Below are 22,700 nucleotides of genomic sequence, written 5' to 3'. Positions count from 1 at the left end.
CCAACATCCTTTTAATATCCTGAGTTTTTTAGTTGGTTGAATGGTACCTATTCCCCACCCCACCCCCCAAAAAAGGCATGTTCACAACCCAATCCCTAGAACCTGTGAATGGGACCTTACTTGGAAAGGGGGTCTTTGCAGATGTCACTAAATTAAAGATCTTGAGATAAGATCTTCCTGGATTACCCAAGTGGATACTAAATCCGATGATGAGTATCCTTGTAAGAGATGTAAAAGATATATACAGAAGGCCACGGGAAGAGGGAGGCAGACATTGGAGTTAGGCATCTGTAAGCCAAGGAACACCGGGAGCCACCAGAAGCTGGAGGAGGCAGAGAAGGATTTTCCCTTAGACCTTCCGCGGGAGCATGGTCCTGCCAACATCTTGATTTCAGACTTCTGGCCTCCAGAACTGTGAAAGGATACTATTTAGCTGTTTTAAACTTCCGAGTTTGCGGTCATTTGTTATGGCAGCCTTAGAAAACTAATACAGAGTTCACCTTCCCCTAGAGAGTGACCGGAGAGTATAATGCAGCATCCCCAGTTGCCCCTGACCTTCTTCTAAGGAAAATCTCATGGGCTCTTTTGTCCTAATGGTTTTTACTGTTAATGACTATTGGAAATAAGCCAGGGACAACCAAAAGTAGTAACTTGGAGAAATTACAAAGAAATCCTTAAAAAGCTCTGTGTTCTCTGAAATCTGATTATATGGCACCCAGAAGCCTGGGTGAACCTCTACTTTCTACATTTATTTATGAGTCAAGCTCACCAAATAGCCCCTTCCCTCAGTGATCTCCAAATTTTTCTTACCATATGGCTTGTATTTGCTGGTAGTACTTTGAACACACATCCCCATAAAATGTGTGCCTTTGTTTACATTTTTATTGTTATAAAACATACGTAACGTAAACTTTACCATTTTCACTATCCTTAGGTGTACAACTGGGTGGCATTAAGTACATTCACACTATGGTGCAACCACTTCCAGAACTTTTTCATCATCCCAAAGAGAAATTCTATAACCATTAAGCTGTAACTCTCCATTCTCCATTCCACCCAGCCTCTGGTAACCTCTATACTTTCTGCCTCTGCATTTGTCTGTTCTAGGACCTGATAAACGCGGAGTCGGACAGTATTTGTCCTTTTGTGTCTGGCTTATTTCACTCAGCATGTTTTCCAGGTTCACCCATGGTGTAGCATGTATCAGAGTTTCATTCCTTTTTTAAGGCAGAATATTAACATTCATCTGCTGATGGACATTTGACTATTTCCACCTTCTGTCTAACTGTGAGTAATGCTGCTATCATTATCAGTGCACATTTTCAGTTCTTTGGGAGGTATGCTTAGAAGGAGAGCTAGGTCATATGGTGACTCTACGTGTAACTTTGTGAGGAACCGCCAACATCACCCCCCAACCCCCCCAACCTCCCCACCTCCCCCCACCCCCGGTTGGCAGTTTCTCTACATCCTCACCAACACTTACTTTGTGCTCTTTGGTAAGAGCCAACTTAATGGGTGTGATCATTTCTTTTTAATACATGTGTCCATTGTACTATAAGTCATTGTTAATTACGAAATGTAAAAATAGAAAATCTGAATTTTAAACTTGAAAAAGATATATATAATCTATATTTTTAAGGAAATTTAAATTTTATTAATGCTTCTCGGAACATTGTTTATGCTTAAAATTTAACATCAATGATTTTAGTGAACATAAATGATTAAATAGAACTTGTTATGTTTTTAAAACTCAGTTGAACGTTTTTGTGAGGTTGCTGAGTTTTAATGGCTATTATCTGAAAAAAAGCTCTTTACGCAGATATTTAGATCCACATGGAGAAACTATGTAATTGGTTGTAAATCTGGGAGTTTAATTTTCAGTGTTTTTCTGTTAAAATACCACTAGCAAATTTTCATCTTTCTGATATCAGTCTGTTTCTTTGTGAATGAATCAGAAAATATCGCATTTTCTTATTATTACCAAATAGTTTCAAAACTCACTCACACTCTCTACTTGAAGGATATTTTTAAACAGAAAGTTTAGATTGGAATTTTTTAAGTTTGAGAGAGGAAAATTTGTACGTGACACATTTACATTGTTTTTGACAATAAAATCACGTAACAGCGGGAACATTTCCAAACACCCAATTTCAGAATGCTTTGTTCATAGCAGGAGTTTCTTTTGAAAAGCAATTACTTTCTTTTTCATTGTTAAAACATCATTTTAAACTTGGAGGATAGATTAAGTGTGTTTATATTTTCAAGAAATGTCTGTTGGGTAGCATCTATTGACAACCACTTGTCAGCACAGAAGAGGACAGCAAATTCGGAACACTTGTCATTGTGTTTTAAAAAACGCAAAATACATCTTGAAGTTAAACAACGTTTTAGTACTTTGCCATGAGCAATGTAATGTAACTGTTAAGGTAGTCTTTTCCCATCTCATTACAAAATCCACTGTTTTGTTTCTGTAAAACTAAGTGTACCAGCATTCTCTGTATCATGGAAAAGGCAATACTTCAGGACAGGATTGTAGTAAATCAAAGAGACAGGGGGCAATGTCTAGCCCACTCCTTGGTGGGATTCCTGCTTTAATAAAGTGCAAAAATGACCACAAAATATCTCCCTCCTAGCCTTTGCAATTGACCTTGCAATTTGACTTTGCAGCTCCTTCCATCAAGAGATAGAGACTACAGTGGACCCTAGAACAACACTGGAGATTAGGGGTGGCCACCCCTGTGCAGCTAAAAATCCACCTACAACTTTGGACTTCCCCAGAACTTAACTAGTAATAGCCTGCTGTTGACTGGAAGCCTTACTAATAACATAAGTAGTTAATATATTTTGGGGGACGTCTGAGTGGCTCAGTTGTTTAAACAACCAACTGTTGATTTCAGCTCAGGTCATGATCTCAGGGTCCTGGGATCGCATCCCATGTCGGGCTCCCTGCCCTGCAGGGAGTCTCCTTCTCTCTCTCCCTCTGCCTCTCCACCCCTCTCGTGCGCTCTCTCTCACTCACTCTCTCTCAAATAAATAAAATCTTTAAAAAATTAAAAAACATTTTTTATGTTATATGCATTATATATGGTATTTTTACCACAAAGTAAACTAGAGAAAAGAAAATGTTATTTTAAAAAAATCATAAGGAAGGGAAAATACATTTATGGTACTGTGTTGTATTCATCAAAACAAAACAAAATAAAAAACCCTGCACAGTTTAAAACCATGTTGTTCAAGGATCAAATGTATTTCCCCTCCCCTTGAATCTGGGCAGCCCTGTGACTTGTTTTGGCCGACGGACTACGGACTACGGCAGGAGCACCAGGGTGCAAGTTTCAGGTCTGGGCCCCTAGACACTGAATGCTTCTGCTCTTGCCCCTGGAACTCTGCCACCAGGTGATCAAGCAGGGGCTTCTTAGAAATGCAAATCTCTCCTCCCCTTCCCCTAGAGATTCTGCTTCAGTGGGTCTAGGGATGCACATTTTTATCAAGCCTCAGAAGCAATTCTGATTAGGAGGTCTTCAGATAACACTTCAGAAAAACCTGTGAGTCTTGATTATGGAACAGGCTCAACTCTAAGCATATTATAAGAATCAAAAAATACCTATGAACTAAGGTTCACTCCTAGCCTAAAATGTGTGCCATCTTGGCAAAATTCCTGAGTTCAAATCTGACTTTGCATTTTACTAGCTCCCTGATCTTGAATAATTTCCCTAACCTCTCTAAGCTTCAGTTTTCCTATTTATAAAATGGGAATTTTATTTAGCTCTTAAAAGTTAGTTGCAAGAATGAAACGAGATAAGCACTCAACACAGAACCTGGTGCACAGCAGATGTTCAACTATTTATTATTTTTATCTCAGTCTTATATTGTTATCTTTAAGTACCTACTCCTCTCAAAGGGTTCATTTGCATTTCTGGACACCTCCAAACCCCTCAACAGAAGCTCTGTCTCACACAAAGTTAGGCTCTGGAATCAGTCACACCCTGGTTCCTGTTCCAAACCCCACACCTATTAGCATGTGACCTTAAGACTTAACCCAAATGTCAGTTTTTGAAACTGGGACAAAGGTGTTACCTCATACCACAGGGCTATGAAGATTAGAAGAGTTAATGTATGAAAAGCCCTCACCCATGCCTGGCACATTGTAACCCACAGCAAATACTGCCTGTTAGGGTTATTTCTTCAGGGCTCATCCTCAGACATCCTGAAATTCCAATCAAGAAAAGACCCCTGCAGGGGCGCCTGGGTGGCTCCGAAGGTTAAGCGTCTGCCTTCAGCTCAGGTCATGATCCTGGGATCCTGGGATCAAGTCCCATATCAGGCTCCCTGCTCAGCGGGGAATCTGCTTCTCCCTCTGCCCCTCAACCCCCCTTGTGCTCTCTTTCTCTCTCAAATAAATAAATAAAATCTTAAAAAAAGAAACAAAGAAAGAAAAGACACCTGCAGTTTTCCAAGAAACAACCTAGAAACTCAATGGTAAGGCTGCATCCCAGGTGCTCTTAGAATCTGATGGGAGTATCCTGTAACATGGCAGGGTTAGACCAATCAGAAGCAGGACCCCCAGGGAAGAGGAAAAAGAGGGACCTCCTAGAGGTTTTCCTGAGGCACCAACTCTGAAAGCAGACACCTCTGGTATTTGGAGCCGCCACAAAAGGAACAAACTTGGTCTTGCTGGACTTGCATTGTCCAAAGCTCACCTGTGAGAACAGTGAAGGTAAAGTGTGTGTGGCCAGCAAAAACAGGTCACGGCTGCAAGGCCCAGGGAGTCGTTTGGGTCGATGGTAAAGGCATCCTCCCTTCTCCATTACTGCTCTCAACACCTAAGCCGGGCCTCCAAGCCCGCTGTGGGAAAAAGCACAGCCCTTTACCTGGTCCTTCTGCCCCTCGCTCTTCGGATCCCCCTTTCCATTCAGCACACTGTGGCCAGAGGTATTTACCAAACCCCGATTGCCTTCTTTTACACTCGTGGGTAAAAATCTATAGTGACTGCTCCTATTGGGTCCGATGTAAAAGTTTCGTTCTTACTGCACTAGGCCTTGACCCTCCACGTATATGAAATGACTCTTACTAAGAACATCAGCAATTCCCCAACTGCCAGAGGCAAGCGAAGGTGATGTTCTCCCAACATTCAGGTAGCCCAAGTTAGCTTGGAGTCCAGCAAAACGCACGCGTACCCTGACACCTTACATCTAATCTCATTGCATTCTAGCCAGAATAAAACAAGATCCTTTAGGATGTTTTAATATGTATTAATAATAAATCCGATGTAGCTGATCATCTTCCAATATTTTGGGTTTTTTCACTAGTGTATAACCAGTGACTTTTTGTGACAAGATTTTTTCTAACACTTTTAAATCGATATCATTTTTTAAGGAAGTTCCCCAAACCAGAAGCCCTGGTTATCATCAAAAGTCACTTGCTTGGGGAGAGATTCTCCATAATCATATCCTGTGTCTTACTTCAGGAATGGAGGGTGGGACTCTTCCACAAGTGATTCTTGGCAGCCAAAAAGAGGCAGTGAGCTGTCTCTAGAGGTAAAGGGATGTCCAGACTCCATGAAGTGTGACAAAGTTGCCTTGCATTTTCCCAGAGCCTGAGGAAAACTCAAAACAACAACAACAAACAAACAACGATGACGACAACAAACCCAAAAGACAAAACTATAACACTGAAAAGCTTGCCTACCTGCCTCACGTGTGAGCATTTTTCTGAGACTGAAGTATTCCTTCTTCTCATATTTTATAACCTTTCCACTGTGGTAGAATTGCCATGGAGGGGTGCCTGGGTGGCTCAGTCGTTAAGCGTCTGCCTTCGGCTCAGGTCATGATCTCAGGGTCCTGGGATCGAGTCCCACATCGGGCTCCCTGCTCGGCAAGAAGCCTGCTTCTCCCTCTCCCACTCCCCCTGCTTGTGTTCCTGCTCTCGCTCTCTCTCTCTCTGTCAAATAAATAAATAAAATCTTTAAAAAAAAAAAAAAAGAATTGCCATGGAGAAAGAGAGAGAAATACTGAGAGAACAGGAGAATGACTTGGCTCTGAGGAGAAAAGTGCCTATGTTGTGTCCCTGACACCCTAGCTGAAAGCGTGACAGGAAACATTACACTATGTGGGGCGCATGGCTTATTTCCCTAGCGTTGGAGGGTCCTCTATGGCAGGATCAACGTTGGGGGAACCTGGAGATGTCTACAGATACCTCATAATGCCTGTTAATTTTTCCTTTTTTTAAAAAAAAAAGATTTTATTTATTTATTTGATACAGAGAGAGAGAGAGCACAAGCAGGGGGGAGTGGCAGGCAGACAGAGAAGCAGACTCCCCACGGAGCAGGGAGCCCGATGTGGGGCTTGATCCCAGGACCCCAGGATCATGACCTAAGCCGAAGGCAGATGCTTAACTGACTGAGCCACCCAGGTGCCCTAACTTTTCCTTTTTAAAGATAAAATCTCATTTAATTGATTACAAAGCTTCCAACTAAGACAGATAGGGCCATCTAAGAGAGTGTCTTGTCAATTCCCAGATGGAGTCTTGCACCAAGCAAACTGCAAACACTTGAGAAGGTAATGTAGGATCCAAAAGAAAAAAAAAAGCCTTAAAAAAAGGTTCTTACTGGGGCGCCTGGGTGGCTCAGTCGTTAAGCGTCTGCCTTCGGCTCAAGTCATGATCCCAGGGTCCTGGGATCGAGCCCCGCATCGGGCTCCCTGCTCGGCGGGAAGCCTGCTTTTCCCTCTCCCACTCCCCCTGCTTGTGTTCCCTCTCTCGCTGTCTCTTTCTCTTGTCAAACAAATAAATAAAATCTTTAAAAAAAAAAAAAATGTTCTTATTGTTAGTGGTGGTCTTGTTCTGTTCCTTAAAAAGATTACATGGGCCCTCAGTATTTCAGGAATCCCTGAGAATTATTTATGGGAAAGCAAATATGTTTTAACCTTTTAGCAAAGGAGAGAAACGTATCAAAGCCCTCGTTCAGGAGAGGATCATCCTTGTTCCTCCTCTGCCTCTAGCGTAAATATGGCAGTTACTTTCAACTTAAATATTTCTTAAAATGTCCAAAGGATCAGGGCTTTACTCTGTGATTCTAAACAATAACTTCTCCATAAACCACACTTCTGGAGCTGATAATCAGTTCCAAAGCTTATTAAAGTCTTTAGTTGGAATGCATATCCAAATCAAAACATTTAACCTTTTAAACAAACCAATTCAAAAGAACTTTCCACCATAGCTTTTATGGAACCAGATATCAACCTGGAGGGTACACAAGAAGGACACAAAGTACATATTTAAAATGCAAATCCCTGGCTTCAACCCAGAGATACCAACCCAGATGACTTCAATACAGATGGTTCAAGGCTACAATCTGAAAAACATTTCTTTAGACTTTAGACAACTGAACAGAAATTGCTAAATACCATCCATCCTATCTTGTTATAGAGCTTGTCAAGGAACCATTCCTGTCTGCCTACTGGACAGAAAGAAAAGAAATTTTGTGTGGCTAGCTGTGTCCTCTCTCTCTTAAGAGGAAAGCAAAGCCCCCACCCCAACAGAACTCCTCTTAAGGTCTCCTTGGCCCAAATTGGTTCCCTTGGCTGATGAACACTACAAGGGAGGCTGGAAAAGCTGACAACAAGACTGTCATGATCAATCTAAGTGCTTAATGACCCGTCCCCTGGGGCTCAGCACATTGCCACCCTCAACACAATCAGGACCCTGTCTGTAAAGAAGGTGGAATGAAGACCAGACAACTCCTAGTGTCCACCTCGAAAGGGAGGGAAGCAAACATATGTTGAATACCTACTACATGGAAAGTTCTGGAACAAGTACTCAAACATTTTTTAAAATCTTATTTAACATCATACCCCAAACTCCCCTGTAAACAGAGCTCTTTACTTTCACCATATCCCCTCTGCTGCCTTTCAGAGTTATCACAGTATAAGTCCTCATTCTAGACCCCTTTCCAAAAAGATTGCCTTTTGAAAGTTTCCATTTAATGTAATTTTAATCACTCAAAACTGAGTTTTCAAGTTCGTCTCTAAGCTATATCATCTTTTTTTTATTGAGGTTCTTTGTTCTCTTTTATTTCTAGCAGTAAGAGAAAACTTTTCATGAAAACCTTGAGCACAATACTTTTAATCCATTAGAGATATGAACAAAAGGAACCAAATCCCTTCCCTATTGTTCTGAAGATTTAAAAATATAAGGAACTTAGGACTCCCAGTACAGCTATTATTTGGTATATGGTGATTGCCTTGAGATTGGGACATTAAAATGTTTCTTTTGTTCTCATTTTTTAAAAGGAAACTAAATGCAAAGAAAAATGTTAATACAATGCACAGGATACAAATTAAAACACGCAAGTCAGGAAATGCAAAGGTGAATGATCTCAGAGGAACCTTAGCTCGAGGACACTGACCCCATGCATGAGGATCTGTCAGCACGACACATTTGGTGTTCCTGCCAATAAAGCTGACATTCTGGCCACCAACCTTTGTGAATCTGTAATTGCCTGGACAGTCATTATAAGTGCAGAAGTGAACAAACTACTATTGGAATTATTGCTTTTTAAAATTCATATTTATTTGTATTCTCTGCATTTTATCTGCTTTCAGAATATAATTCTTTGTATTCACAAATTTTTAGTTCCAATGACCAGAAGAAATGTTGCTGAATCAACAGGAAGCTAAAAACTCTGGTCTATTCAGTGAACGGTTCAGTCAACACAGCCCTAAACTGAGTCAGACTGAAAGTCTGACAGTTGAATTATTTGGACGTTTTAGTGTCATAAACAACCGATCTCCCATAATAGGAGGCAACTGAGCATACATCACCCTGATTTCTTTGACCCAGTGGGGTTAAATCAGCTGTAGGGTCTGGGTCTCCTCCCCTTAGCCATCTCCCCCTGCCGTCCCATTGCCCTCCAAGTCAGAGAAGGGAATGAAAGGGTGAGATACAGACCAGCAATGGTGGGGCTCGCTCCACTCGCCAAGCCTGTCCCCTCCTCTAGCAGAAGCTCTGCTGTCAGAACTCCATGCTGTAGAAATAATGGTCAGGCTAGAGCAGGGGTTGACTAAGTCTTCCTGTAAAGGGCCAGCAAGTATTTCCAGCTTTTCAAGCCAAAAGGTCTCTGACTCAACTACTCAGCTCTGCTCCTGGAGCACAGAAGTAGCCACAGACAATACTTAAACACAGGTGCGTCGCCATGTTCCTACACAACTTGATTAACAAAGACAGGCGGCGAGCCAGGTCCTTGTTGGCCAGCTCCTGATCTGGGGAAACCAGCTTTTTTTTTTTTTGTATTTTATCAAGAATACCGTCCATTTTATAGCTCAGTAACTCAAACTGTTTTTTTTTTAATATACCCTGTCGCCTAATTCTATTTTCGATCTTGTCACCACTATTCTAGTTGATTCTATAATTTACCCTTCTAATCGTAAAGCTTCTAGTCCCTACTCCAAATTCTTTTCTCTTTACCTTCAACCACAACCCCCATTTCCCCAGCCGTCATCCGCTGGGGAGTACAACTGAGTCAGCATATATGAGCTGTAATACCTGTATTAATTAGTGATTGCTGTATAACAGAGCACCCCAAAACTCAGTGGCTTAAAACAACCACTTATTATCTTTCATAAATCTTTGGGTCAGCCGGTGAGTTAAGTCTCCTCTCACTTCTTTCTCATAATTTTCTTGCTTATTCTTGGTAGTTATTATTCCAAGAGAACTAATAAAATTATTTCATCTAAAACCCAAAAATTCATTGAGGTTTTAATTGCCTCAAACACGTATTAATCTTAGGAAGACTGACATTCCTATGGTATTGTCTTTTCACCGAGCACCATAGTAAACCGCTCCAATTTTTTTAGAACTTGCTTTATATCTTTTCATACATTTTATAGTTTTATTCAACTAGACCCTGTTCTTTTCTTCTTAATTTGTTGCTAAGTATTTTACAGGTTGTGTGGCTATCATCACTGGGACATTTTGGGTTCACGAACATGGGAATTTCCCGGAGAAATCGGAACCCAGCCCCCATATCGGGAGGGCGAGGAGAGGAGGAACGAAGAGGCAGGCCACCCCAGAGTGGGGGTGGCAAGTTTAAGGAGCAAGGGAACTTACCGAGGAGGCTTGTCTTTGCTGCCCAAAGACAAGTAGATCTCCACATCAGCCCACCAAAATCTTAAACGATTATACAGAGGCCTTAACAGGATACACTCACATATACCGTCCCGATAGTCCCCAAACACGCGGCTCTCTCAAGTCTGCATCCTTGAAAACGGCTCCCACTCCGGGAAGGGCAGGCCATAAAAGTACATTTCAAAGCAGAGGGGAGGGGTGAGGAGCCTCCAGTTGCCCCGGGGTCAGTTCCTAGTTCAGGAGGTCACAGGTCTCCCAACAACCTCCTCCAACAGACGTTATCATCTGTTATCAATTATTATTAATATAGAGATTCTTGTTTTTGCACATTTATCTTACACCCAACCTCTTTATCAAAGTTACCTTTTAATTTCTCTTCTAGCAAAATGTTTACTGGATTTTTATTTCAATTCTCATTTTTAAATTTTTGTTTTTCCCTTTTTTTTTTAAACTTAGTATCTTTTTTAAGATTTTATTTATTTATTTGAGAGAGAGAGAGAGCACAAGCAGGGGGAGCAGCAAAGGGAGAGGGAAAAGCAGACTTCCCACTGAGCAAGGAGCCCGATGTGGGGCTCGATCCCAGGACCCTGGGATCATGACTTGAGCGGAAGGCAGACGCTTAATGACTGAGCCACCCAGGTGCCCCGCTCCCTTCTACTTTCTTAATATTCTTTGCTATGCCAGTTATTGTTATAAGCCCTAAACAAAATAATACATATAACGCACTTAGCACAGTGTCTGGCAAATAAAATAGTAAGCACTCAGTAAACATTTGCTATTAAGATTTTGATGATGTTTCTATAAGATAAATTTAAATTTTATGCTATTTTTTATTCATCATCCTACTCTTAGCTATGAGATCTATTTTTTTTTTTTAAGATTTTATTTATTTGAGAGAGAGAGGGAGCACAGAGGGAGAGTGGGAGGGAGAAGCAGACTCCCCACTGAGCAGAGCAGAGAGGCCGATTTAGGGCATGATCCCAGGACCCTGACTGAGATCATGACCTGAGCTGAAGGCAGGCTCTTAACTGACTGAGCACCCCTTGAGATCTTTTGACTATATGAACAGGAAAAGAATCCCTATGTGGAAAACTCTGGGTAACAGTATACAATTTTGGACTTCATATTCCTAATACCCTAATACGTTATATCCCCAGAAGATGAAAATAATTAGCTAGTACATGACGCACCATTTGTAGGGTAATTCTAAAAGTGAAATATATTTAAGATTTTGTGCTTTGATCAGAGGTGTCAAACAAGCTGAACTCAGCTTTTATATGAAAAGTGTAACGCTTGTAAATGCAGCTTTAATATAACTAACGACCACATTGATTAAAGCAGACCTTCCTCATTAATGTTGAGAGTAAACTCCCTTTCTAATCCCAATCTCACACTCATTATTTTTTTTAAAGATTTTCTTTATCAGAGAGAGAGAGAGAGAGAGAGCATGCACGGAGTAGGGACAGAGGGAGAGGAAGAAGCAGACTCCCCGCTGAGCAGGGAGCTCAACATGGGACTCGATCCCAGGACCTCGGGATCATGACCCGAGCCGAAGGCAGACACTTAACTGAGCCACCCAGGTGCCCCCCACTCATTAAGACATATCTTTCAATTCTGTTTCCCAAAGTGCTATTTTTTCAATGATTTTCTTTCTTTTGCATTTGAATGAGTCTATGCTTGTTTTAGACAAATGTGTGTATTTTTCTTTTCTCTCTGCAAAAATGTACTTGTTTTCTTAATCTAGGAAACACAGGAGAAGTTGGACACAAGGAAAAAGTGAGGGGAAAAAAGCATGGCTGAACCAGGAACAGTTCTGACTGCCTTAGATTTGTATGTGACATATATGTGTATTTAGTCACTTTGTTCAGTGGGCTAGAAAACGGTATTATGAGGCAAAGATTACAAGGTCTCCTCTCAAAGATACTAGTATCACTGTGTTTCTTGGCCAAAAGACTACATCTTTACATATAATAATAATAATAAAGGAGCAGTGCATTGCCTCATATAATTCCTGATTATAACCTGCACTCTACAGATAAGAAAATTGGGGCCTCATAAGTTGCAGGTCACAAAACCAACAAGGAATTGGTCAAATTTTATTTCCAAGCCTGAATTCTTAATTCCAAAACTGTACACTCCCTTAAGCTTGTTCTTCGGCTTAAGCCAAAACATCTAGATATCTAAGTTTTTAACTTTTTTCTCACTCAAAATTCTTTAAGGGGTCCATGTGAGTAGCCCATTGGAATTAGCTCACAACATAGCAGAAGTTAAATTCCTCCAACTGCACCAAAGTAGTACACATATACGTGCCCCTAGATCACACAAAATAGCACCAGCCAACTCTGAGGTTGAAAGTCTTTTACGGCAAGTTTTGGGTACCCAGGCGGTGAATCCAGAGGTGTCAGACATAACTCGTCTTTCTCTTGAATTCCTCGAACTCGGTTGGTTTTTCTCGAGGAGCTGATTGTGCAGCAAGGCCCCAGCACGTTTAACAGATGCCTACGTTCTTTTAGGCAATTGGAGTAGTTGTGCTCTTGGGGGAGAACAAACACTTTTCAAAGAGGATAAGCCGGAGCTGTTGTGAGAAATGCAGAGGAAGCCCATGTTCTAGCTCATTTCAGTGGGGATGTTTTCCTTTTCTTGACAAAGGCAGATCATTCTAGATGTTCAATGTTGGTGCAGGTCTGGGAGGTAAAGGTCCCTGGCGAAGTTTTCCACGTTTCCTATTTCACTTCCTCAAATCTAGGCCCTAAATTCCCTGGGAATCTGGGGAAGCAGAAAGTCAGGACAAGGAGGCGGCTTCGATCTTAACACACCCTGCTTAATCAGCCCTCAGGTACATATCTTTAGGGAGGCTGGCTCTTACCTCAGTCCAGAGAAGACTGACTGGGAGTGAAGTGGGTAGGATGTTCTTTGTGCAATTTATATATAATTATATTCAAGACAAGAATGTGTGGAGCAGGGAATGGAATCCAGCAGAAGCATAACCAAAGAGGTTTGTAGGCCCTCTAAGAAATATACCACACACGTAAGAGGCCCAGTGGCAAATACTTCCTTATTTTGTGAGCCAACCCACCCCTGGATACATATGTGCTCATAAAAATAGACAATATGTGGGGAGCACGATTTCTGAATTTTTCTTGATAAAGTATTTGAATGCTGTCTTCCAAGAGATAGACATAATTGCTCTCCTCTTGGATGAAAATGAAACTCAAATATGTGGTCTTGATTACCAGAGTAGAACAGAGAATTGACAGATTTAAAACATTATATTTCTGCCAAGACGATTGCACTTTCTTTTCCTCCTTTAAAAAAAAAAAAAAAAGTCTTTTTCCATATCCTTTTCCAGCTGATGGATAGATAAAAACGGCACAGAGACTTCCAAGACCAGTTGGCATTAGAGGTTTGGTAGAAGAGTTGAATGTTTTAAAGATTGGTTTGGACTCTTTTTTATGAAGTGGGAAGAGGAAAAATTAAATTAAATGTCTGCATATATCAGAGTTGTAGATTAAAGACACACATACCAACCTGTGGACTAGCGGAAATCACTGGGTGCTTTTATTTTCTTCCCATCTCTCTGGAACACACAAGTGGGTGGCCAATCCCAACGGCCCAGGAGCCTAGAATCACATTTTCATCATGTCCCTCTTTGGTGGGCTGGAGGCCATGGGGCACAGTGGGGACTAGATTCAGAAAGGACAATTACATGATAGAACAGAAAGTTCCTTTTTAGACCACATTTCACTCTAATGTTGTTAATATTAACTTTTCTTCATGTTTTCATCTTGATTTTATGAGTACATTTTTGTAGTTTTGAAAGGACAAGTTTCCAAAATGCCAAGTCATTTAAAAAAATGTTTTCTTCTATATTTTTAACTCTTAAAATATGCTGCTGAAATTTTAACAGTATCAAGATTTTTACATGAAATACACATTTTTCTTACATGTGCTTATATTATAATCAGGGTTCTTGGTGGCAAACAATAGAAACTCCAGATTAATTTTGGTAGCAAAGGAATTTATAGGAAGGCTATTGGGTATCTTATAGAATTGATGGAAAATACAAGAGAATGATGCTTAGGAAATGGTCAGGAATGAAAGGAGGCTGGTATGGAGGACTCATCCAAGGTCACACCACCGGAATATTGTAGATAGGATACTACTTTTGCACAGGAGACCCCATCCCCAGGGGTTCCACTTGACACTAACAGCCCCCAGAATCTCAACTTTACCACTGCCACCATGAAACTATGACTCGTTTGGTCTCTATTATCTTGGCATTACTTCCTACACAGTCAACATTTTAGGTAGGAATTTCTAAATCAGCCGAGGTGCTATGTTATACCCTTAGCTGTTTGTGGTTGGAGAGGGAAAAATCTATGGTGCCCTTCAACCTTTGTAGACTTATATAAAGGAGTTCTCCCTAAATAAAGAGATCTAGATAATGTGGCACCAAAAACATATCAACTGTCGCCTCTAATTGTTCCCATAAACATACCCATCCATATACTCTACATCACCCGCTAACGAATATTTTTATTCAGTATCCACAAGTGAACAAACCTATTCACTAGAAAATATCTACTCATGGTATCCGTTCTATTTATCAACTTTCTCACTAACTGAATCCCTGTGTAATCCATTTTTACTTTTTTTTGCATTTTTCCTTCTATTTCTTTGCCTAGTGGTATTTTACTCCCATTCACCTTAATGACAATACACTATCTCCATGTATACTCTGCCATCTCTTTTTAATGCTAGATTTTTAAGACCAGATCATGATCATTTCATAGAAAGTATGATTAAAAATAAAAAATACTGGCATCCCCAGGGTGCCTGGGTGGCTCAGTCAGTTAAATGTCCAACTCGTGATCTCAGGGTCATGAGTTCAAGCCCTGCACTGGGCTCCATGCTACCTAAAAAAAAAAGAAAAAAGTGCTGGCATCCCAACCAAAATTGTATATCCTGCTCCTCAATAAACATGTCCACTTGAATAGTCTACTTGAGGATATTCTACAAAAGCAAACTTGATATGCTGCCCCCTCCCCAAATGGACTAACTGTCATCCCCCTAGCTCCCTCTATCAGGTCTCTATTACTGGTACCACCACATTAGGTGTTTAAGAATATGAGAGCTATTTGGGAAAACTGGTTGAGTTTCTGGATAGACTGAGAATGCATTATCATTTTCCCACTTAAAAATTCACTATGAAACACAGTGTAGAAACTATTAGATTCCAGTAATGAAAGATGCCTGTATTGGGGCACCTGGGTGGCTCAATCCATTAAATGTCTGCCTTCAGCTCAGGTCATGATCTCAGGGTCCTGGGATCGAGCCCTACATCAGGCTCCCTGCTCGTTGTGAAGCCTGCTGCTCCCTCTGCTTTGTTCTCTGTCAAATAATTAATAATAATAATAATAATAATAATAATAAAAAGGATGCCTGTATTTTCCCTCCTCCATCAGAAACATTTCACAAGAAGGAAAGGTTATATGTAAACAAAACAAAAAGTATCACATAAATAAGAAGCCAAAAGTTTAATGTTTCTGAATAAAGAAAGTTCATTCAGGGCTTACACAGATCGTAAGAATAGATTACAACAGCTGAGAGATCAATAGCTTATTGGAAGGAAAGAAGAAAGCAGTTTATATTTTCAATGTAGAAAAAGAAAATCTAATTGCTACAGATGTCTTGTAAAATTCCCAAAACAAAGTCTAGCCAAGGTTATTGTTTAGTGGATTTTTTTTTCCTTTTTTCAAGGGATGAAAAATGAGATTCAATGTGTATACTATTGGTTACAACTAATATAACAGCTTGAAAAAATCATAAGACAGAAGCATAAATATAAAAAGACAAGATTTTAAAATTGTACTGTAGGAATATTAACTATAATAAGTGGAAAAGTACATTAAAACCAGCAGTTTTTACTGTTAACACTAGTTCAAAACAAAACTCATAAGGCAGACCAAAACTGATGCTAGTTAAGGAAAGTGGTCTGTTTTTAGGAAGTGTATCCAGACAGAAACCACCACAAAGAAATGCCAACAGTAATTACATGGTCCCCTCTTGTTACTCAGTGAAGTGTCAAAGGTGGAGTGACTGGGTCAACAGCTTAAGCTTTCTCCAAGGATTTGTAGTATTCCATCAGCACAGTCCAGGCTTTGGGAGCCATGAAACCTTCTGGAGGTTTCTGGCCTTCTCGTGCAAGTTTGCGCATTCGTGTTCCTGAAATAAATTCATAGTCTTCATGGCTGAAAGAGAAAAAAAAAAAATGATTTCCCATTTTCAGAATCTTAGTGAAACTTTAAAAAGCTTTTGTTCTTCTGTTCATGGTAGATAAGCTTAATGGAAAAAAAAATCTGAATAAAACATAGTACTTGTAAAATGAATGATCGATCTGATTTCAGATTTGCCACTGAACAAAAAACAACATGTTCTCAAAAATTACCCATTTTTTGAACTAGGAGACAAATTTTAATTGAAATTTTTACTGAGATCATTGTATATTCACATGCAATATTCACAGTGAGAGCTCATGTATCCTTTACCCAGTTTCCCCAATGGTAGCATACCTTGCAAAACTATAGCATAAGATCACAATCAGGTTATCAGTATGCACACAACCTACCAATCTGATTCAGACTTCTCTAGTTCTATCTGTGCTCTGTGTATTTAGTTCTATACAATTTTATCACATATGTTGGTTCATGTATCTACCATAGTCAAGATGTATTAACAATTCCAAAACCATGACCATCCCTTGGCTTGCCCTTCTATAGCCATACCCACCTCTCCCCGCTTACGTCCTCCTCCCCGGCCCATGCCAACTACTAACTTAGAACTAGAAATTCACAAAAACAAAAAGGTATTAAATCCAATTTAGCTATCACAGATTGAAAACTTTTTAGGGAATTTGAATCTGAAAGGTTAAATGCATAATGGGACATTAAGAGAAAAATTATAATTGTTTTACAGCAAAAGCAAGTTAAGTAGCAATAATGGATACTATCCCACTGGTAAGATACCATAAAAGTTGTGTTAGTTTTTCTCATCTTCTTATATTCAAAAACACACAAAGGGGGCACCTGAGTGGTTCAGATCATTAAGTCATGATCTGCCTTTGGCTCAGGTCATGATCCCAGAGTTCTGGGACCAAGCCCCGCATCCCAGCTTCTCCCTCTCCCACTCCCCCTGCTTGTGTTCCTGCTCTCGCTGTGTCAAATAAATTAAAAAAAAAAAATACACAAAGGCCCTTAAACCAGTAAGCACTGAGCACCTATGGCCATGGCACATACTGTCTACCAGTAATTTCATCCTCTTCCTTCAAATAAGGAGAACCAACCTACATAGCAGACCAGGACCCATCAAGAGCTCTGGATCACTTAGGTTACCAGATCACAGGCTGTGTTTACTCCTAGTTAGGAGCTCTATGTTCCTTCCCCACTTCATGATTTGTGGAGTTAACCTGGGGATCGTAAATCATAAACTGCCACATGCTTCTAGACGGATGCCAAGTATGTTTTTTTAACTAATAATCACACTGCCAGGAATCTACACTAAGGAAATAACCAGATGCACACAAATGTTATGCATAAAGGAAGCTATCTGAAAGTTGTTTCAGGATAGTAAAATATTGTAAATGACCTGAAGGTTGAAGGTTCTAAATAAATTATGGTACAGCGCTGAGTAAAATAATCGGGACACAAAACTTTATGTGCAATACAAATGCAATTTTGTTAAAATAGAGTGTGTGGAGAGAAGGCTACAAAGAAATACACCCAAATAGTGGTTATTTCTATATAGTATTATCACAAGTGCTTTTAATTTTGCTCATGTTTTCTGTAGTTTTCTACAATGATTTTTATCAATTATCAATATCAAAATTAAATAAAAAATATAAAATATCAGAAATTTTATAATGAGTTTTATTTTTAAAAGTTTATTTTCAAAAAATCTCTCCCCAAAGTGACTTCAAATAATTTTTAAAAATTCAACCTTAATCAACCTGAAACCTCCATCATTTGGAATACTGCCCCTGAGGAAAGCAGCTACATGAGCTGCTGCTATAGCATTATGCTTCCTATTCTGGTCTCACAGTAGTTATAATGGCTATTAATCCATACTTACACAGCAGGCACTGATTAACAATAAAGAGTATATCTGAATGGTGCTAAGGACAAAGAAATATTTACTAACCAGTGCTCGGATACTTTATTAGCTTTCATTTCAGGAACTCAATAAATATTTGGTAAAATATAAAAGAATGAAAAGGTGTATGTATAGAAAAATTCTATGTGGTTCAATACAGAACCACATATAGTCTTAAATGAGTCACTACTCTTCATCTTCTGGCAAAAAAAAGGGGGGAATACAGGATTTTTTATTGCTGTGGTGAATCTGAGCTACTTGTATATTCCCTTTTATCTAAATCTAGATCACTCATGTTAGCGATTTCCACGTGACCTTCATAATGAGCTCTTCCATAATCATCTTCAGATCTGTCTTCTCTCTGACCTTGCTCACCTCCACTTTAAGCAGGGGAACCCACATACCACCTTCCTAACCTGGTTCATTTAATCTACCTAGGAGCTCTCAGACTGTGGGCTCCAAACCAAGAAAGACCAAGTATTGTGATTTCCTCATGATCCAAACTGTGTACCGGTCTCTGGTCGCTCTTTCTGCTTTTCTGATTTTGTCTGTGTGCTCAATGACCCCACTGCTCGTGGGGCTTCTAAACCTTGCAACTGGTGGTATTACCACCAGGCTCTGTGTACCTCTTTCATCTGGCCTGGCCCTATGCCTGCCCACAACTGTTAGTTCCTAAGATCCACATGACTCTTGGTCCTGAATCAAGTTCTACCTCTTCGATTCGCTGTTGGCCCCACTCCCCAGTGAGATACCTGACTTTAGTGAATGCCCCAACCCTCTTTGAAACATATCTGAAAATTTTATTCTGGAATACTATACATGGAGGATAGGAATACAAAATAGTGTGACTCATTTCATCAGTCACAGGAAAATCATCTCTTACCATTAAGCAGAAAAGCCGTACTTAAATTTAGGCATGCAACATCTTCCCCTAGTCACCCTGCCTGCTCTTCCTATTCGAATCCTCAACTACCAAAAGGATAGGAAGATATACATATGCATTCAGCTCAACATTTCAACAGCTCTCATCTGCTTAAGTAAAACTAAACCTCTTTCAAATGTTATATAAATTTTCAGTGATGTTCAATAAAAATGAAAGGTTAACAGATATTGCTTAAAAGATGGATCCAAACAATCTAGGGGCTCTCTCTCACTTCTCTCATCTGTTCAATGTGCAAGACAAGTCAGATCTTTTATAACATGCGGGCCCAGGCAGATGGCTGGTTCCCCCAGCTGACATGGGAAGTAAGCCAACATCTTTCTCTTATACAAATGACAACCTAAGGGGAGAAAAAGAAATTGACTGTATGTGAGATGGGCCTAGAAAAGAAGCAAGACTGCGAGAGGAGATTTCAAAACATTCAGTAAGGTTGGGGTTGGAAACAATCTGTATATTTATCAACACTCTAATGAAAACTGAGTTGGAGAAAACGTTAGGTAAGCTCTCCAAAGAAAGACTCAGCAAAAGGAAAAGCATTTGTCAAAGGAGTAGGAGGAAAACCAAGATGATACGGAGGTCACAGAAGAAGAGAAGTTCTAAAGTGTTAAGGCCACAGAGAGGATGAGAAAAATGACCATGAGGAAAAAAACCCTACTGGACTTACAAATCAGAATTTAAATCTTAAATGAAGAGTTTTAGTAGATGGTGAAGAAGAGAGACAGAGTAGTAAATTGGCAGAGATACAGAGTGGAAAAAAGAGGAGACCTGTTGTTTTTTTTTAAAGGAAAAGGGGGGCTTTAAGCAAGTATACAGGTGGGAAAAAGACTGAGAAAAGGGAGGATGAAAGCCAGGAGAGAGATGAAAGATGGAGAAGGAAGTCTGGCATGAAGGACATAGGAAGGGGGGCTTTGACAAGGAGGAGCATCAGGAATGAAGGAAAGAAGAAACAGTGATGATGTGGGGTTAGAAAAAGATGAGGCAGTTAATGCAGGATGGTCTTAACCTTCTCAATAAAGCTGTAAAGACTGCCTTCAAGGGTAACAAGAAGCTGTGTGGGAATGGAATAATAACAGAATCCATCAACACTCCTGACTTTGACTCCAGGCCAGCCAGGTTACCCCTGAGGGCAGGGCTTAGTGAAGCCCAGATCAGAGAGGAAGCCAAGAGGGCAGAGCGGTGCAGAGAGCTATCCAACTGTATCTAAACATCCTCACTCCAACCAGATGTCAAATCAGTTCGTTTAGCTCCAGAGGTTCACTTATCAGCACCCTAAATGAGCTTCGCTGAGGAAAACTATGACCCTAGAGCTTTATGGCCACGTAAATTTTAAAGTTTGATTTCAACAAAGGAAACCTTGTGTCCCATGCCTCAAGTGCTCGTTCTGGAAGGCAATGATAAAGAAGTGAGGACTCAGCTTGCGGGATGACTCTGTCCTGACTATTTGATGAAAGGAAAAAAGCCAGACCAATTACAGCCCTTTCTTCCCCCCCCCCGCCCCGCCAATGCCAAACTGTCTGGAATCCAGAAGTTTGTTTGCATTCCTTCTGAAATTGCATTTTAAAACCAAGGTCCCTGGGTACCTCTTTTCCGGACACTCTTTCACACTCCATCTGCCCTGCATGCCACAAACATTTCTTCATCACATGAAATGGGAGTTTCTGCTCCCACAGGGTGGTGGTTCCACTCCACCCTGGCTACAGAAAACACATTTATTTTCCTCCACCTCACACTTGTACTGTCACAGAAGGATTTTGCTTTCTACCAGAAGTCAGGTGCAAGGACTTGGCACAAGAGTCACATTACCCATAATCAAATGGTATTTTTCACAGTTCATCTTTAATTAGACATCACCTTACAGAAATAATTAAATCAAGTAAAAACTCAGATATCTGGGGAATAATCTAAAATTAGCTCTCCACTTTACCTGTGAGTAATCAGGAATCTGCCAGAAGCAGAAAAGGCTACTAAATAAATGACCCCGGCCGGGGCTTTCACTACAAAGCAATTCTAATAAGCCATCTAATTACACTAGTTAACCAATCTCCCACGGCACCTGAAAAAAGAAAACACAAGTATGTTGGATTTTTTTCCTTCTCAAAACCACCTGGTCATAGATTCTTACAATCCACAGCTCTTCAAGAAACAAACGGGTTCGAATGGCAGGGAGAGGGGGAAAAGCACACCATCTAGCAAGCTACGTGGGACCCTGTGGGTCGGACCAGCCTCTTGTCCCACGTGGGATGTACTAACCACATGTGGCCAGCATCTTGACTAACTCCAAAGTACAATGACTCTTGGCCACTTGTTGAAGATTTTATCTTTACAACCATCTGCTGTCTCTCAGTCCACATATGTGGCCATCAGAGCCACCAGCATGAGTTGCTCAAACGGACAAGAGCTGGGGTCAGCAGATGGCCCATCAAGTGTATCTTTTGAAGGTTCATATTCAATTAGATCGGCTTCTTAAAAAATGCTAACTGGACAGTAAGCAGAGAAGCAAAGGGGAATTTCTTCTCTGATAGAACTAAAAATAATAGTGGTAACTTACAAGTGAATCTAAGAACTATTTGGGGTCTAATTAACTTTTCATCCAACTTGAAAGCAGCTCATATATGATACTATGTAGATCAAAACACTAAGAATTCTTAGGCATGAGGTCAAAAGTCATCTCTTCAAAACCAGATAAAGTTACTTACGGCTTTCTTTCCAGGAACTAAAAAGTACCGGCCAGCATAGTGCATGACAAATTTAACAATTTTTAGTTTCAAACCAAAGACCAACTGAAACACAAAAAATTTAATTATCTAGAACCTACTTATACCAAAATCCTTAATTCATCATGTTTTCCTCCCAGCACCACTATCTTATAAGTAAAAGCTAGAGAACAGCTCCTATCAGACATTGAGTCAAATAACAAATTTCCAAGATTGTCCTAAAAAGTGTACTGAAGTCAACTCCGTTTTCGTTACCAAAGACGGTCATGAAACCTATAATCTACCACAGAAGGCAAATGGAGGTCTTTAACTGAGTGCCAAAGGACAGGTTTCAGAAGGACCCAAAAATATCTTAATGGGCAAAATGGGGTTTCTGTGCTTTCAACTGGGAACAAGAGCATATCCATTTTCACCTGCTTCTGAAAGAAGCCTCTGATTACTCAACAGTAAATTCCAATTTTCAGAGAGCTAAACTCAGACGCTCTCAGATACCCATCAACCAAATGAACTTATCTGGTATGAAGTACATGGCTGAACTCTGGTTATACGAAAACTTCCTTTCAGCAGACTGCCCCAGCCTCTTCTGAGCAGCACATTGATGTCCCTGGGTCCCGCTTCCAGTATATAGCCTACTTAGTTGTAGGAGGTTATAGAGAGAGAAGTAATACATTTTCAAGGGGTTTTTCAAAATTAGTGACCTAAACAGCTTAAGCATCCATGAGTTAACCAGAAAATCAGGTAAACCCAGGACACTGCGAGATAGTAAGGACAGTGCT

The 22,700-nt window shown here is 40.3% G+C and overlaps 1 protein-coding gene across 1 annotated transcript in view; it reads right to left on the bottom strand.

Annotated features, from left to right (window-relative positions):
* Window positions 1-15,644: 15,644 nt before the first annotated feature.
* PAPSS1 (3'-phosphoadenosine 5'-phosphosulfate synthase 1) overlaps window positions 15,645-22,700 on the bottom strand; it is an 83,273-nt gene continuing 76,217 nt past the window's right edge. The window contains exon 14 of the mRNA XM_081812022.1: window positions 15,645-16,373. Within this exon, the coding sequence (XP_081668148.1) occupies window positions 16,235-16,373 (139 nt within the window). The 3' untranslated portion in view covers window positions 15,645-16,234. The remainder of the gene's footprint in view (window positions 16,374-22,700) is intronic.

Source organism: Leptonychotes weddellii, chromosome 2 (genome assembly GCF_054177405.1).
Source record: "Leptonychotes weddellii isolate Sample4059 chromosome 2, ASM5417740v2, whole genome shotgun sequence".
Classification (NCBI taxonomy): Eukaryota; Metazoa; Chordata; class Mammalia; order Carnivora; family Phocidae; genus Leptonychotes; species Leptonychotes weddellii.
Note: the sequence above shows the minus strand (reverse complement) of the source record. Positions and strands in the feature narration are given on the sequence as shown.